The sequence below is a fragment of the Carcharodon carcharias genome, chromosome 1 (assembly GCF_017639515.1).
Source record: "Carcharodon carcharias isolate sCarCar2 chromosome 1, sCarCar2.pri, whole genome shotgun sequence".
Taxonomy (NCBI): Eukaryota; Metazoa; Chordata; class Chondrichthyes; order Lamniformes; family Lamnidae; genus Carcharodon; species Carcharodon carcharias.
The window spans coordinates 212,612,578-212,631,130 of NC_054467.1; the positions used below are offsets into that span (position 1 = coordinate 212,612,578).

General features: G+C 41.5%; 1 protein-coding gene across 2 annotated transcripts in view; it reads left to right on the top strand.

The window, feature by feature from the left end:
• The window catches only part of ccbe1 (collagen and calcium binding EGF domains 1), a 396,661-nt gene that overhangs the window by 365,750 nt on the left and 12,358 nt on the right, over window positions 1-18,553 (top strand). For both annotated transcript variants that reach the window (XM_041192659.1, XM_041192667.1), the window contains exon 5: window positions 5,483-5,620. In XM_041192659.1, coding sequence (XP_041048593.1) covers window positions 5,483-5,620 — 138 coding nt within the window. The remainder of the gene's footprint in view (window positions 1-5,482; window positions 5,621-18,553) is intronic.

Sequence of the window (18,553 nt, forward strand, 5' to 3'; positions counted from 1 at the left end):
TGCCCCTGGGGAATAAACCAGGGAATGGCTGTCCCTCAAGTTTTTGTTCAGTTGAAAAAGGTGCAATTTGTAGACATGCTCCTTAAATCTGCAAAGGACAGGGCACTGTGTCTGAATATATGTGACTTCTAGCACATATTCTAGCACACATTCATAGGATGCCCTGCAAACAGGAATCACAGAAAGTTAACATGTAGGTACAGAAAATAATTAGGAAAATGAATTATGTATTATCCTATATTATAAACAGATTGCAGTATAAGAGCGAAAAATGCCACTGTATTTAAATAGGGGCTTGGTGAGACCATACCTGGAATACTGTGTACAGTTTTGGTCTCCTTGCCTTGTTGCCATTTTTCCATCTGCAGGAGATGATGGGAATGCTGTTTCAGAACTTTAGTGAGGTGAGATCATCTGCTGCACTTCTTTTATGGCTTTTATTTCCAATTCTGGAAAGACAAAGTCAGCTACAAGTGCGTCATATGAAGTTATCACTTTCCAGTAGTGGCAGAATGATCTCTGCTGATGCTTTGTTTGCAGAGCTGGCATCTGCTTTGGAACTTCTGAAGCAGCATCCTGTCAAGGTGATGAACTCCTGCCACAGCTGTGGTCACCATTTACATCGATTGCCAGCTAGGTTCCCACATGTCATGATTGATGTTGAGGGTTTTCATGTCTCTTTTCACAATATCCTTGAAATGGAACTTTGGGCACTCTCCTGGTCACTTGCCACGGGCTACATCCCCATATAGCATATCCTTGGGATGCAGCCATCTTTCATCCTGTGCACATGTCCAAGCCAGCAGAGCCTTCTTTGTTTGATTAGTGCTAGCACGCTTGGCATGTTTGTTGGAGAAAGGAATGCTTCATTAGTGACTTTGGCTTTCCATGTGAGGCCAAGGATGTGTCATAGACACAGGACATGAAAATTATTCAGCTTGTAATGTTCTTAGTAGCTGCAAGTCATCCAGGGGTCTCTGCCATACAGCAATATGCTGATGATACAGGTATTGTCGATAAACATTTTGGTCCTGCAAGTCAGTTTATTTTGTTTCCATGCTCATTTTGTTAGTCAGCCAAAGTTGCTAGTTGTCTTTCCAATACATGTACTGAGCTGTTCCTCAAGAAGTGGGTTGTATGTGACCACAGATCCAAGGTAGCAGAATTTCCTAACTGCTTTCAGTAGTGTGTTGTTGAGTCTGATTACAGGTGGAGACACAACATCCCGCCCATAGCTTACAGTTTTATTGACACTGATGGTGAGGGAGAACAAAACACAAGCATGGGACTGATGATTAATGAGCCTTTGGATCTGGTTTTCTGTCTGGGTTATTAGTGTAGCATCATCAGCACACAGGAGTTCTGTGATCAGGACGTTCAGCACTTGTGTCTTAGCTTTCAGTCTTGATAGATTGAAGAATGCCATGTCTGATTGTGTATAGAGGTACAACTTTCCATGTCAGCAAGGAAAGCATAGGTTAGTAGGACTGAAAAAAAGGTACCAAACAAAGTCAGGGCTAAGATGCAGTTCTGTTTTATTCCACTCTTGATCTCAAAACTGTCAGAGATAGAGCCATTGAACTGAATGGTGCTGTGCGTGTAGTCAGTGTGTCAGTGGTTTTGACACAGAGTGATATTATGCATCAAGTGCAATTGTATGATCCACTGCCACTGCCAAGCATACCGCAACATAAGTCTGTCCTGTCAGCTCTGCCAAGTCCCTATGGTCCTAGGCTGAATTTCAGGGACTCTCAGAGGAGCCTTGGCCCCCAGATATACAGTATGGAGGCCCATTGGCATGTGGTCACTCCCTGGCATCTGTCAACCAGACCCCAGCTGTAGGTCAAATAGTGACCCATTGACTTGTGGGTGTGGCTCAGAAGAGTCAAAGATACGGGAATGGAATTCTAAGGAAGGATATATCTGCCTCAGAGGGAGTGTAATAAAGACTCACTAAGTTAATTCCTGCGGTAAGAAAATTTTCCTATGAGGAGCAATTTCATAGATTTGACCTATACTCCCTGTAATCTAGAAGAATGGGAGGTGATCTCATTGGAACATAAAATTCATAACTACCTTTGCAGGAAAGGCCTTGGGAGGATGTTTCCTCTGGCTGGGGAATCTAGAACTAGGGACACCATCTCAGAATAAGGAGTCAAACATTTAGCACAGAGATGAAGAGAAATTTCTTCGCTCAAATGGTTATGAATCTTAGGAATTGTCTATCACAGAGGGGTGTGCATGCTTAGTTGATGAAGGCATTCAAGACAGATATTTGTGGAATTTTGAATACCCAGAGGATTAAGAGATAGTGGGATAGGAGGTAGGAGATCAGCCATGATTATATTAAATAGAGGAGTAGGCTTCAAGGGCTGAACGACCAACTCCTACTCTTATTTCTTATGTTCTTATGTTTCAAATTACAGTAAGAGTTACAGAAAGTCCATTAATGATAAATTCTGCAAATAGGCAAAATGTTGCAGCAGGAGCATAAGTTCATAAAATTTATGCTTTTAAAGTTTGTTATTATTGTGTCTGCGATTCTGTGATTATTGTGTCTGCCTGTTTTTCTGAAGTTTATTTCTTCAACTCTTTCATTTTTTTTTATTTTTAATGTATCATGGCTTATGTGCTAGCACTTAAGTTTATGCTAAATGCCATCTATCTAAGACATAACCAGAACCTCTCAAGTAATGATTCCCCTTCCTGTCCTTCTTTTCTCAAGTTCCTCATGGATCCTCATGACACTCTCCTGTAGCTTATAACCAACATCTCTCAAAGACCAAGGTCTTTTTTCCACATGTACACCCAGCTCTATCCCTCCTCCATTTGTAAAAACTGCTCCAATGCCTTTGTATTGTCAGGCTGCTCCAGCCTTGGACAAACCACAGTTCTCTCCAGTTAAATATTGGGAATACCAAAGTCATAATTTTTGGCCCCACCAGAAAGTCCATACCCACACCACCAATTCGATCCCTCTCCATAGCCACTGTCTCAGGTTGAATGCCTTGGCATTGTATTCAACCCGGAGCCAAGTTTCTGATTCCATAACTAAAATTAGTACTTTCCACCTCCATAATATTGCCAGTCTCTGACTCTGCCTATTTCCTACTGAAATCTTTGGCGATGCCTTTATCAACCCCAGGGATAACTATTCCAATTCTGCCCCTATTGTCCATCATCTGTAAACTTCAGCTCATGCAAATCCCATCTGCCCATTCCTTAGCTCATGGGTAGAATTGTGACCTTCATTCATGCTGAGCCCTGTTTCAGGAACATGGATGAGGGATGAATGTATTCAAGACAGAGATTGGTGGATTTTTGAAGGATAATTCATTAAGGATAACCGGATAATAATCAACTAAAAGGTTTATAGCAAATTTTCTCCTTAAAACAGAGACCCTCAGGTTAATTGCAGCACCCCTTATACTATTTTGGCTCAGATCCACTATTTCACTTCACGCCAGGAATCAATCTTGGGAATTTTCTGGTTTGTATGACTCAGCTTCCACTGTAGAACCATAGAAAAGTTATGGCACCATTGCGTCTGCACCATCTGAAAAAGAAAAAAATAGCCGGCCATTCTAATCCCACCTTCAAGCACCTGCTCCGTAGCCTTACAGGTTACAGCACTTCAGGTGCTGATCCAGGTCCTTTTAAAAGAGTTGAGGGTTTCTGCCTCCACCACTGAACCAGGCAGCAAATTCCAGACATCCTCTGGGTGAAGAAGTTGTTCCTCATGTCCCCTCTAATCTTTTTACCAATCACCTTAAATCTATGCTGTCTGGTAATCAACATCTCCGCTAGGGGAACCAAGTCTTTCCTGTCTGTTCTATCTAGGCCCCTCATAATCTTATACATCTCAATTAAGTCCCCTCTCAGCCTCCTTTATTCTAAGGAAAACAACCTCAGCCTATCCAATCTTTCCTCATAGCTGAAATTTTCAAGGCCTGGCAACATTCTTGTAAATCTCCACTGAACTCTCTCCAGAGCAATTATGTGCTTCCTGTAATGTGGTGACTAGAACTATACACAAAATTCCAGCTGTAACCTGACCAGTGTTTCTTACAGTTCCAGCAATACACCCATGTATCTCGTCCAGTAAAAGAAAGCATTCTGTAGGGTTTCTTCACCACCTTATCCACCTGTCCTGTCACCTTCAGGGACCTTTGGACATGCACTCTAAGGTCTCTCACTTCCTCAACCCCTCTTGATATCTTCCTATTCCTTGTGTATTCCCTAGCTTTGTTTGCCATCCCCAAATGTATTACCTCACACTCCTCTGAATTGAATTCCAACTATCACTTTTCCACCCACTCAACCAAACTATTGATATCATTCTGGAGCTGACAGTTATCCTCTTCACTATGAACTACATGGCCAATTTTTGTGTCATCTGCAAACTTCCAAATCATACTTCCCACATTTAAATCCAAATCGTTAATATGTACAACAAACAGCAAGGGACCCAACACTGTGCCCTGTGGAACACCACTGGAAACCATTCTCCATTCACAAAAACATCGATCAACCATCACCCTTTGTGTCCTGTCGCTGAGCCAATTTTGAGTTCAACTTGCCACATTCCCCTGTATCTCATGGGCATTTACTTTTCTGACCAGTCTGCCATGTGGGACCTTGTACTAAAATCCATGTAGACAACATCCAATTCACTACCCTCGTCAGTCTTCCTTGTTACTTCCTCAAAAAATTTGATTAAATTAATAAGACAGGACCTTCCCCTAACAAAACCATGCTGACTATCCCTGATTAATCCGTTCCTTCCTAAGTGACAGTTTATACTGTCTCTCAGAATTGATTCTAATAATTTGTCCACCACCGAAGTCAGGCTGACTGGCCAGGTTTCCCTTATAGCAGTAATGTCATGTTGCCATGTGTCTATCTGTGCCCTCAGCTCATTGGATTTATTTTCTATACTCTTTGCATTTATATATATATCTATATACCTTTCAACACTGCCAAATACAGGTGTACAGGAAATACATTTTAACCTTTGCTTCTTTTGTCTTTCAGAGTCACTCGCTAATTTTCTGTCTCCCATTCCCTACTCTGAATTTGTCCTATCTGATTCTGCCCTCAGGTTCCCATGCCCCTGCCAATCTAGTTTAAACCCTCGCCAACAACGCTAGCACTATCTTCCTGTGAGGATATTTGTCACGGTCCTGTTCAGGTGTAGACTATCCGGTTTGTACAGATCCCGCCTTCACCAAAGCCCATCCCAATGCTCCAGAAATCTGAAACCATCCCTCCTGCACCATCTTTTCAGTCATGTATTCATCTGATGTATTTTCCTATGCTCACTAGCATATGGCCTTGGGGTAATCTGGAGATTATTATTATTATCTTAATCAGTTACGCCATAAAGGAGGCTGGAAAAAATCATTTTAAAGCAATTTAATATTAAAACAATTTTCTTCAGCTCATTAACTCATGTTATATATTCTAAATGTTGATTTGACAGATGTTGATGAATGTGCCAAAAGCAATGGAACTGTATGTTCTCACATCTGTCTCAACACACCAGGGAGCTACCAATGTGCGTGCAAGGAAGGCTTCTATCTCAAAGAGGATGGGAAGACATGCAGCAAAAGTGAAAGTGGTAAGTTGTGAGCTGATGAATATAAAGAAATAAAATACTTTGGTTTTCGATGAGGCTATTTTACCTTTGTAGAAAAAGCATCAAGTTGATGGTCAACTCCACCTTAATTATTCAATGAGGATAAGCTGAAAGGTTGCTTCCTATTCTATTTTTTCTTTCAACTGTGTCCTTGTAAGCATTCCTGTTAGTATTCAAAACTATACATAACAATTAACAATTATTCTGGGGGGAGGTAAACAATTTTAGAGGATTCATATATGGTTACGTGACCATTTTCAAATCACACATTATTTACAAATTGGTGTTTTATGACTTGTTTGCAACTGGAAAAACTATTCATGAACATACATACAACCATACGAATTAGAAACAGGAATAGGCCCTCAGGCCCCTTAAGCTCTGTCATTCAATAAGATCATGGCTAATCTGAATGTGACCTCAGCCCCACATTCCTCCCAACCCCAATAATCTTTCACCCACTTGTTAATCAAGAATCTATCCAGCTCTGCTTTAAAAATATTCAAAGACTGCCTTTTGAGGAAGAGAGTTCCAGAGATGGGAAAATGCAAGGCTGTAACTCCTGTTCAAATGCAAGAGATTGAAGTGCAAATGATTCTGCTTTAAAATTGCTATAACATTGTAGCCCCTTGTAGATGTTAAATTCCAGTTACTTGATGCTGTAGAGGAGCTCAGGAAACTTTGCCAAAAGCAACACTGAATTCCTCTTGGGGGTAAATTTTCAATACATGCTGATTCCCTCATCATTCAGTAGCTTGCTCACATTTAACTGAAGTTTACAAACCTAAATTAATTCGCAGCCACTTTGTGAGCTCTTATTTGGTGAAAGCCCTTGTGTTTTTGTGTAAATAATTTGACAAATGGTGGGATTCAAGCTTTCCTTGGAAGTCCTTTGAATGACTAGAACTGGACAACATGGTGCACACTCTCCTTTTAGCTCAGAGCCCAGATTAGAATCTAATGTAAACTTAAGGTCCAAGTCTCATCGGCCTGCTGGTTTAAGGTTCCCAGGTGAAATAAATTTGATTTCCTTCTAATTTCTAGTTGTGTTGTGCCACAACACAGAGTTGAGCATCTTGCTAACTGCAGTCAAACGACTTCTGAAATTTAGTGAGGTTAAGACACATCCTAGAGCAGAGTAAATGGGGTTTCAGTTTGTACATAACCCACGTAACACCTTACAAAGAAATTGTGGGCACCATACCTGAACTTCCAGGGCTGACATCCCGTTCCTCAACAGACACTAAATATATTTGCAAAAATATTGCAATAAAATTAAGGAGCATTTGAAAATTGTCCCCTGAGTTTTTATAAACTAGGGTGACACAATTATACATTTCTCTTTCAGAACCACACCAAGGAACTCACAGGAAGTTAGAATGGTAAGTGACCATTCAGCTTATCTGCATAATAATTAGGATGGAGTTGTCCTTTGACCCATTAACCACCAAAGGAGGATTTGAGACATGCATTCAATACTTCATCAGAGTAGAATGTATCTTTTTGCTTTTCTTCCCTCCAATTTTCTCTTTCTCTGCTAAAAACACAGGCTGGAATTTTCCGGCCCCATTGGCGTCAGGTGTCATGGTGGGCAGGCAGGGGGAGGGGACAATATGGCAGAGAGGGGGAGGGGGCAATATGGCCAGAAGACCAAAAACCAATTTCACACCATCGTGAAACCAGTTTGTGATCATCTGCTCCACCTGTCAATGGAGGGTTGCATTTCCCGCCGCTTTACATTGGGAAACTAATTTCAATACTTTAGCGTCTCATTATAAACCCTGCTCGCTGGAATCATCCCCCCACACTGGATCATCTGGGCACCATGTCAACATGTTTCAAAACTGTACATAAGCGATGAGCACCTGGCGAGCTACACTTCGCTCAGGACTTCGAGGTTTGTTTGCCTACCTTGTTTTGGGCAGCACTTGTGGTCATCTGCGCCAGGCTTTACAGGAAGCACCACATCATTTTTAGGGGGGCTCACGGGCAGGGCTCTACTTACCAGACCAGCTGTAAGATGGGGATGGCTTTTCAACGGCTGCAGGGCCAGGGTTCACTTGGGGAAGGGGGAGAAGTGGCCTCAGGCAAGGCAAGGGGCTGCAGGATGAGGGCTGTACAGGGTAAGGATCTCAGGGTGTGTGTGGGGCACATGTTGATCTGTGCAGGTGGTGCGGGCTGAGGAGGCAGTCTCCAGAGGAGATGAGGCCAGATGACAATGTGAGGGTGTGTGTGAGAGAGTGAGTGGTGATGCTCCTTGAGCTGGCAGTGAGTGAGATGACAGTGAATGTGTGAAGGCCTTGTGAGTGTGTGAGTTTAGAGTGACAAGATGGTTGCCTTACCCTGGTGGCACAGATGAGATCATTCATCCGTTTTCTGCACTGGGTGGCTGACCTCTTGTGTGCAGCATTGGCACTGACTATCTCTGCCATTGCCTCCCAAGCCAGAGTGGGGAGATTGATGTGGCCAGAGCAGGTGTAGAGGACATTGTGGCAGGCCTCCACTGTGTCCAGAAGGCAACCCAGGGATGTGTCACTGAATCGGGGAGCTGCAATCTTCTTGGCTTCACCAGTGCCCTCCTGGGCTGCAAGCTTTGAGAAGTGTGTGCGTGACTGCAGTTTAAATATGGCATGAGGAAGCAGTGGGATAACGGCATGGCAGGCAAATTGAAGACTGCCTGCCAATGAGATGGCATGTTTCCTGTGGCTGCATAATTAGTGAGGCGGAAATGGGAGGATACGGCGTGTCAACCTGCTATTGCGGCCAGCAAGTAAAGCGACTTTTTTTCCTGCCCACTACTACACTTTGTGCAAATCTGGGATGATTCCAACCACTGATTTATACTGGAATGCATTTGCATAGGTGTCAATTACCCTCCAGTGCCTTGCCCATATGACTCTGTTTGATGCATGAGCTGAAGTAATGAATACCAGCAATTTGTCTGTGGGAAGCATTGTCACCAAGTTTGACACTATTCTCTGACATTGCATATCAAACAAGAGCAGGATTGGAGACCTCTGAGGAACATAACAACATAAGAAACAGGAACAAAAGTAGACCATTCAGCCCCTCGAGCCTGCTCCTCTATTCAATAAGATCGTGGCTGATCTTCTTGTCTTTCGATTTCCACATTCCCATCTGACCCTGATAACCTTTGATTCCCTTGCCTAACAACAATCTATCTACCTCTGCCTTAAAAATATTCAATTACCCCACCTCCACCAGCTTCTGAGGCAGAGAATTCTCAAGTTGCACAACCCTCTGAGAGAAAAGGTTTCTCCTCATCTCTGTCCTAAAAGGGCAACCCCTAATTTTAAAACAATGCCCCCTAGCCCTGGACTCACCAACAAGAGGAAACACCCTTTCAACGTCCACCTTGTCAAGGTCGTTTAGGATCTTGTATACTTCATCAAATCACCCCTCACTCTTCTAAACTCCAGTGGAAACAAGCCCAGTCTGTCCAACCTTTCCTCGTAAGACAGCCCGTTAATTCCAGGTATCAATATAGTAAACCTCCTCTGAATCGCCTCCAATGCATTTATATCCTTCCTTAAATAAGGAGACCAAAACTGCACACAGTATTCGAGGTGTGGTCTCACCAATGCCCTGTATAAATGAAGCATAACATCCTGACTTTTATGGTCAATCCCTCTCATAATAAAGGATAGCATTCCATTAGCCTTCTTAATTACTTGCTGTACCTGCATACTAACTGTTTGTGACTCATGTACTAGAACACCTAGGTCCTTCTGCACCTCAGAATTATGCAGCCGTTCTCCATTTAAGTATTACTCTGCATTTTTGTTCTTCCTGCCAAAGTGAACAACTATAAATTTTCCCACATTAAACTCCATTTGCCAGTTCTTTCCCCTTTCACTCAATCTATCTATATCCATCTGCAACCTCCTCATGTCCTCTTCACAACATACTTTCCTACCTATCTTTGGGTCATCTGCAAATTTAGCTACCATGCCTTCATTCCTCTCATCTAAGTCATTGATGTAAATCGTAAAAAGTTGAGGCTCCAGGACAGATCCCTGTGGGACACCATTCGTCACATCCTGCCAATCAGAAAAAGACCCATTAATGCATACTCCCTGCTTTCTGCCAGTCAGCCAATCTTCTATCCATGTTAATATGTTGGCCCCCCTGCACCATCTGCTTTTATTTTCTGTAATAATCTTTGACATGGCACCTTATCAAATGTCTTCTGGAAGTCCAAGTACAATATGTCTACAGGCTCCTCTTTATCCACTGCATATATTACTCCTTCAAAAAACTCCAATAAATTGGTTAAACATGATTTTCCTTTCACAAAACCATGCGGACTCTTCCCAATTGCCTTGAGCTCTTCTAAGTGCCCAGTTATAACCCCCTTAATGATACATTCTAATAACTTGCCCATGACAGATGTCAAGCTAACTGGCCAACTGTTTTCTGCCTCCATCTCTTCATCGAGACCAAATTTATTGCTCCTGTTGTCTCCTAAACTGAGATTAGCTTACTCAGTATGGACTGTGAAGTGAATCTGGAACATACCTATGGCTTAGTAGTGCACAGTGGAAGGGATTTATCCATCAAAGCAGAGGCTTGCAAATTTTTTTGGCAAGACCCACAAGTTCAAAAATTTTAAGGCTAAATCATGCCAAAAAAATCTAATAGTCTTTTGGTTGCACAAAACTTGAGTATTGCTGAAAAAAGGGACATGTCAAAGCTTTTTGTCTTGTACTCAGGGCACTTCACAAGAATGCCAATATAAGAGGAAAACAATCATTTATACCATAAGAGAAGAGAGTGCTGATTGGTTAGCAAGTGGACTCTGATCAACCAACCTACTGCCTGACTTCCATCTCATGCCCTATATGGAGCACCCTTCCTGCACAAGGTCTACCAGCAGACATCATTTGCATCAGGGAATGGGAAACACAGGAAGTCATTAACAAGCTCCTTGTGACAAACCCCATCTGTCGAATGACAGGCTTTGAACTAACACAGCGACGTGGTCCTTGCTAAAGAGGCTCAGGACAGACCAGGACCCTGTTCAGCCAACCTCCATTGCTGAGGCCTCAGTACAAATCCCTTATGCATCTGTGGAAAGACACAAACAATGCTGCATATTATCGAGGAGTGTCCCCTCTACAAGCTAAGTGGTGGACTAATCACCTTCAAATCAGCAATTGAGGAGGCTATCGCTTGGCTTTGGGGATTTGCATTTGCTAAATAAATAAAAAAATAAAGTGGAATATTGTGTTCAATTCTGGGCAGCACACTTTAGGAAGGATGTGACTGCTTTAGAGAGGGTGCAGAAAAGGTTTGCGAGAATGTTTCCAGGGATGAGAGAATTCAGTTACATTGATAGATTGAATACGCTGGTGTGCTCTCCTTGAAAGAAAGAAGGCTGAGAGGAAATTTGATAGAGGTGTTCAAAATCACGAGGGGTCTGGACAGAGTAGATAGGGATAAATTGTGTCCATTGTTAGAAGCATTGATAAGCAGAGGACACCGATTTAAGGTGAATGACAAAAGTAACCAACAGTGACATGAGGGAAAACTTCATCACACAGCGAGTGATAAGATCTGGATGCAGTGCCTGAGAGTGTGATGGAGACAAATTCAATTGTGGCTTTCAAAAATAAATTAGATAAGCACCTGAAGAGAAAATAAATTGTGGGGCTAGGGAAAAATTGGGTGATTGGAATTAGCTAATTTACTCTTACAGAGAGGGCAATGGTGGTGTAGTGTTAATATCACTGGGCCTGTAATCCAGAAGCCCAAGCTCATGCTCTGTGGGTGTGGGTTCAAATCCTATCATTGCTGCTGGTGGAATTTAAATTCAATTAACTAATAAAAATCTGGGGCAGAATCTTCTGTTTGGCTTGCGTCCCAACATGACTGTGCATCTTTCTAATCTTTCATTCAGCTGGCATGCACTGGAGTCGCTGTCAAAGGCCTGTTAAAGCCAAATAATAAAACAATTAACCATTTGACAGAGCTGCCTGTCCAACCTTAATGTTGGAGGGCAGGCAAAGAACCCAGGTGGCTTTTACATTTTTCATGAAACCTCATCCACTGGCGGTATAAGGTTTCATGAAGGGTTTATGAAATTAATAAATAGTGTTCATACATTTCGTAAACATGTTCCAGTTCATATGTAAATTATTTTTTACCACCTTTATTAAAAACTCTCATTCTGAAATTAATCTCGCTGAGGCAGCTCCATGCCTAGGAGATTTCTGCGCTACCGGGTATGCGTCACTCTGGACGGGCCTTAATTGGCCTCTCCATATAAAATGGCGACACGCAGCCAATCACAGGCGGCGATCAGCTCCGCGCCTGCCTGCCTGCATTCCCCCCCCCCACCCCTGCTTGCTCCCAACCGGCCCGCCCGACGAGGAGAAAATTCTCCCCCTGGAATTGAAAGCTAGCCTCAGTAATGATACCATGGTTAACTACCCTCTGAAATGGCCTAGCAAGTTACTCAGCTTAAGGACAATTAGGGGTGGGTAACAAATGCTGGCTTTGCCCGTGATGTCCACATCACATGAAATAAATTATTTTAAAAAAATGAAGGACTGAATGGCCTCCTTTTATGCTGTTACCGTTCTATGATTCTAAATGAATGGAGGAAAACCCATCATGTTCCACTGCGGCATGTGGACCTTCCTGCCAGAGTTTCCTTTCTCTGCTATGCCTCAGGAATGCTTAAGGCTATAAAGACTGAAAAGTACTACTCCGCCAGATATTAAATAGCAAAACATACTGGTTGCCTCTGTGATGTTTTCTGTTTCTGCCTGGAATGTTCCTGTGGTATTAAAGTTGGGAATGCATTTTTACAATTCCAAACCAGAATGATTCTGTGTTATTTTTGTACAACTCAAATCATGTGGACCTGCGAGCTTGGCACTTCCCTAAAAGGGACACAAATATTCTCTATGTATACAAGTATATTGTTTTCACATGATTTTATCCAAGAACCAACTTTTATAAGCTATAATTAACCAAGTGTACAAAGCAAAGTCCTGCTTACAATTTATCATGAAAAATGGCAACATTACTCACAGCTTCTATTGTTATTGGATGTGGTGCAGAAATGTGACCTCCATGTTCTTGGTTGGGTTAGTAATTGCAAAATGACACATGTTAAGTTTAAAGCTTGTAATACAAGCATACGGATTAGGCCATTTGACCCCTCAAGCCTGTTCCACCATTTGATAAGATCATGGCTGATCTGATTGTGGCCTCAACACCACTTTCTTGTCTACCCCCATACCCATTGACTCACTTGTCAACCAAGAATCTGCCGAACTCAGCTTTAAAAATATTCAATGACCCAGCCTTCTCCCAGGGGGAGAAAATCCAAATATCAATGACCCTCTGAGAGAAAAAAAATCTCCTCTTCTGCATCTTAAATGGGAGATCCCTTATTTGTAAATTGTGCCCCCTAGTTCCAGTCTCACCCAGAAGGGAAAACATCCTCTCAGCATCCACCCTTTCAATTCCCTTCAGGATAACAGTCAATAACATGTAACATTCATATCAGCCCATCCAAAATTGGCCATTGTTTAGCTTGCAATAATTGAAATAATTATCCAGTGCTCATCTGCTAAAATTTTGATTTTTTATAACCTGCTTTTAAACAACAATGCAAAATCTGGATCTTTTAATTCTCTGGATGGACTAGTTTGAAGGTTTCATTTCAAGGCAGTTTTTTTGTGCTTTGCAAAACAGTTGGGCCAGGATTTCCCAATCGGCGAGCGGTGGGCGAGGCCCGCTCACCAATGGGTAAAATGACGTATGATGACGTCAGGCAGAATTCCCGACGTCATCCCGCATCATTTCAATTTTCAGGTCAGCGGGGGCTCAGCAGAATCAACTGTGCACCTGCTGACCTGTTAAGGTTGGTGGGCAGGCCAAGAGCCCGGGCGAGCTTAAGAAAAAGCATGAAACCTCATCTACAGGTGGGATGAGGTTTCATGTAGGCTTTAAAATTTTTAATAAAAGTTCCAATGAAAGTGATTGACATTCCCAACTCATGTGACAGTGTCACATGAGGGGACATGTTAGGGGAACTTTTTTCTATTTTTAGCATTTTTAAATTTAGTGCTGATCTCCCTGAGGCAGCACAGGGAGATAAGTGCGCTCTCAGTTTAGGGAATCCCTCCTCCCACCCACACAGGGAGTGCATAGCGCTTCCTTGAGGAAATCATGCCATGTAAAATGGTGGCGCGGCCCCAATCAGGGGTGCCGATCAGAGGCATGCCTCACATGCCCGCTCCTAAACTTCACCCCTGACAGGGAAAAACTCTGCCCTTCAAATTTGTGTCTGAGTTTTGCAGCCTTACTGGTGTTAGTAACCCATTAAAATGGGTGGGTCACAATTGGCATTATAATTGGAAAACCTAGACCTTGCCCTCAACTCCCCACATCACGGAATCTGTAACCATGAAGCTTGTTTTTCATATTTGTGATAAATATTTCTTTTGTTTGCTACAACTTTTGGCTCTCTATAATCCCTGGTCCTATACTTGAAGAAGCTATTTGAACAAAAATCCCCTCATTCCTAAGGCAAAACTAGTCATTTGATAAATAATGTTTTATGTATGTCATGAAAATATAATTTTATAAGATTATTGGGATTTATTATAAAGTAGGGATAGTCAGGTCTGGATAATGTGTGTGTGTGTGTGTGCAGGACTTAATTGAATTAAAGACAGCTGGTCTGAAGGCTTTGATGTGTTAAAATGGAAACTAGGGTTGAGGTGATAAATAAGTAAACAGCTGAAGTTTTAGAATGTGAGGTATAAAAGAAAAATTTGCATTTTGAGATAAACCAGAGTACACGTGAATTTCAAGGAGTGTGTGAAATGTTACACTTCGCCATAAGAAGCTAAACAATGTGTTTATTTTTCCCAAAGCTTACCGATAAAATTGGTACTATGAAAGATTTTTATTATTAGAAAGATAAAGTCCAAAGACAAATTGAAACAATGGGATTTACATTAAAAAGGGAGAAACATGTATAAAGGAATTGAAGTTATGTGTAAGGAAAGAAGGCATTCTAAGATCTAACAAGAGTGAAAAGCCTCCAGCCTCTATGTACCAAGCTGTTACCTGTAGGACCTGAAGCTAAGAGAATTCACTATAAATATCTCTGTCCAGGGTATTATGTGGTTTGCCTGGGTCTGTTAAAATCTATTTTGTTTTTACTGTTGCCTTAACGGAGGTGTAACTGTGAGTTAGATTAATTAGGGGAGTTAGGAGTTACCACAGTAGTAGTTTGTATACCTATGTATGTGCTTAAAACTTTTTCTTTCATTAATAAATGTTTAATTTAGTTTTATAAAAAAAACCTCCAAGTTTTGGTAGACTCATTGCTATTCAATTCAAGGTACGCATCTCGAAAGCAAAATAGAAATTGCAAAACAGTTATGACAGTTGTTTCAAGTTTCCCTCTCGGACTTGAGCAGCTCAGCACTTACCATCTGCTGTGTCAAATTAAAATTGGGGGCTCTTTGTGGGGTATATTTGATATCCCTTGATTAGCTCAGAGTTGGTGAATCTTAAGGTTATGAGCACGAGAAGCACTTTGAATTCAGGAGTTGGTGTCAGGTTTTCTTTTAAAGTGGTGAGACTGCAATATGGCTTTAGCAGTTGCTAACTCTTGTCTGGGAGTTGAAGTTGTAACTTTGGTTGGTTTACATAGGGTAAATAAAGCTAAATGAATGGAATGGGAAGATAAGTTACAATTAGGATTACCTGCCAGGGTAAGTAAATCAGACATAATTAAAGATATAGCACAGCATTTAAAATTGGACGAGAGACTGAGTTCTCCAAGAGTTGTGTCATTGGAATAGGCAGTTGCAAATGGAAAATTTGGAACTAGAGGTAGCCGAAAAAGAAAGGGCAGAGAAAGAAGAAAGAAAAGGAAAGAGAAGGGGCATTCCAAAGGGAACAGGCAGAAAGGCAAGAGAGAGAAAGAAAACAGGAAATGGAATTATAAATGGCAAGATTAGAAAAGGAGGAAAGAGAAAAAGAGAGAATTCCAGCTTAAAATGCTGGCAGTTAAAAACAAAACATCAGAAGGTGCGGTAGGACTTATTTCCAAATCAGATCCCAGTGTGGAGATTTTTAATTTGTACAAGCTCTTCCAAAGTTTGAGGAAAGATATGTTGAAGCATTCTTTATTTCATTTGAGGAGATAGCTAAACAGATGAAATGGCCACAGGAAAACTGGACATTGTTGTTACAATCCAGGTTGGTAGGCAGAGCAGATGAGGTTTATGTTTCATTGTCAGAAGAAATGTCGGTGAACTATGATGTGGTTAAAAAAAGACTATTTTGAGTGCATACGAGTTGGTTCCTGAGGCATACAGGCAGAAATTTAGAAAAGTGAGAAAATACCCTGGGCAAACTTATATTGAGTTTGAGAGAGGAAAATAAAGTAATTTTGACTGGTGAATACAGGCATTAAAGATAGAGATGACAAATGCAGCTCTTAGAGAAGTAATTCTTTTAGGAGAATTTAAAGATTCAATTCCTTCAGTAGTGACAACTCATGTGGGGGAACAGAAGGTTGAAACGGTAATTCAAGCAGCAAAGACAGATGATGATTATGAGTTAGTTCATAGAACTAAACCTTTTGGTGGTCACCCTTTTAAATCCAAGAAGGATAGAAAGTGGGAAGGTGAAAGGAACGTGGGTAGTCAGGGAAGAGAAGGAGTAGGTGGGAATTCTCAGGAAGTTTTTTCTTGGAATAAAAAGGAAGGTGCTAAGGGTAGAGGTGACACACGAAGATTGAGGTGTTTTCATTGTAATAAAGCTGGACACACAAAGTCAATGTGTTGGAAATTGCAAGGAAAATCTGTTGGGATTATTGGGAAAAGTTCTGGAAGTAAAAGTACTGTGGGTTCTGAGGTTCAGGCACAGGAAAAAAACCAATTGTTTGTGTACAGGTAAAAACAGGAAGCAGCAGCGGATAGGTAAAGAATTGAGAGTGTGCTCACAATTTACCCAAGAGAGTTCTGAGAAGCAGATTGCAGAAATGTTTAAAGATATTTTTGTGAAGGGGAAGTATTTTCATGTGGGAAAGAAGTAGGTAAAGATGTTAAACTTTTAAGAGACACTGGGACTAGTCAATCCTTAATGTTGTGGGATAGTGGCATTTGTTGTTCAGAAGGGATATTGCAAGAATTGGTGATAATAATGGGGTTCATGGAGATGCTAGACCTAATCCATTGTGGAAGGTAAAACAATAAATGGAAAACAGGTGAGGTGATTGTTGGAGTAACATAAAAATTGCCCATTGCTGGGGTTCAATTTATTTTGGGTAATGATATAGCTGGGTCCCAGATGTGGGTGATGCCTATGATAGTTGAGCAGACTGTAGAAGTGTTTTCCACTGAAGTGTTGCAGAGGTAGCGTCCTGGATTGTTTCCAGATTATGTGGTGACAAAATCACAGGCTTCAAGGTTGAAACAAGAAGAACAGGAAGTTAAAAGGAAGAGAGAAGGTGTAGAAGTCCAATTAGCTGGCATTGTGTTTGATAAGGTTATTCAGGAAGAAAGACTGGAAGACAATGCAGCTGAGGTGTTTAATTCAAGGTAGTTGGTAAAGTAACAGAAAAAGGATACACAAATAAGACAGTTACATCAAACAGCTTACTCAGAAACAGGAGTAGAATGTATTCCAGAATGAATTCAAGGCACGCATCTCAAAATCAAAATACAAATTGCAAAACAGTTGTGGCATTTGTTTCAAGTTTCCCTCTGGGATTTGAGCAGCTCAGCATTTACCATCTGATGTGCCATAAAAATGCACCCTTGTCTCCAATTGCTCTCCATCATTTTTATCTTTTCCATATCATCAATATGATAATGACTATTGTCCATCTATTAGTTTCTATGTAATCAATACAGGAGAAACTTTGCCCGGAGACTGGCTAGAATGTGGATACCAGATGGGATAGTTGAGGCAATCAACACAGATGCATTTAAGGGGAAGCTAGATAAGTACATGAGGAAGAAAGGAATCTTTAAGAACTCCCCTCTAACATGGTTCCCCTGTCTGCTCCATTTCTAGCACTTTTGCTCTCACCCCTTCCGCTTCCTCCCAGAACCATGATGGGGTTTTCCTTGTCCTCAACTTCCACCCTGACAACCTTCACTTTAAACAGATGATCCTCTACCATTTCTGCCACTTCCAGCATGATGACACCACTAAACACATTTTCCCCTCCCCTCTGCTTTCAGCATTCAAATTAGAGCATTTCCTCTATGACACCCTGGTGTACTCCTTAATCATCATCGACATCCACTCCCCATCCTCTAGCACCTTCTGCTGCAAGTACTGGTGATGCAAAACCTGCCCTTTTACTTCTTCCTTTCCACCATCCAGGGCTCCAAACTGCCTTCCAGATAAAACAGTGATTTCCTTGTACCTTTTTTCAATTTAATATACTAGATTTGCTGCTCGTGATGTTGTCTCCTCTACATTGGAGAGGCTAAACACAAATTGGGCGATTTCTTTGCAGGGAACACTTCCGTTTTGGAGGCAAGCAAGACCCTAAGCTTCCAGTCAGTTGTCATTTCAATTCTCTGCCCCATCTGGTCTATTCGCCTTAAGCTTCCTACACTGTTCCATTGAAGCTGTACGGAAGCTTGAGGAACAACACCCCATCTTTTGATTAGGCACTTTATAGACTCCTAGGTTCATCATTGAGTTCAACAATTTCAGATTGTATTCACTGCTCCCATTTTCTTGGACAACGGATGCTGGTAATGATTCTGCTTTTGTCATTTTCAAATTTTCTAGACCCATCTTTTGTTTATTTTATTGCCCCTCTATCAGCCTTGCATACAAGAACTGAAAACAAACAAAACTGGTCAATTGGGAGCCAGTAGCTTAGCTGGATCTATT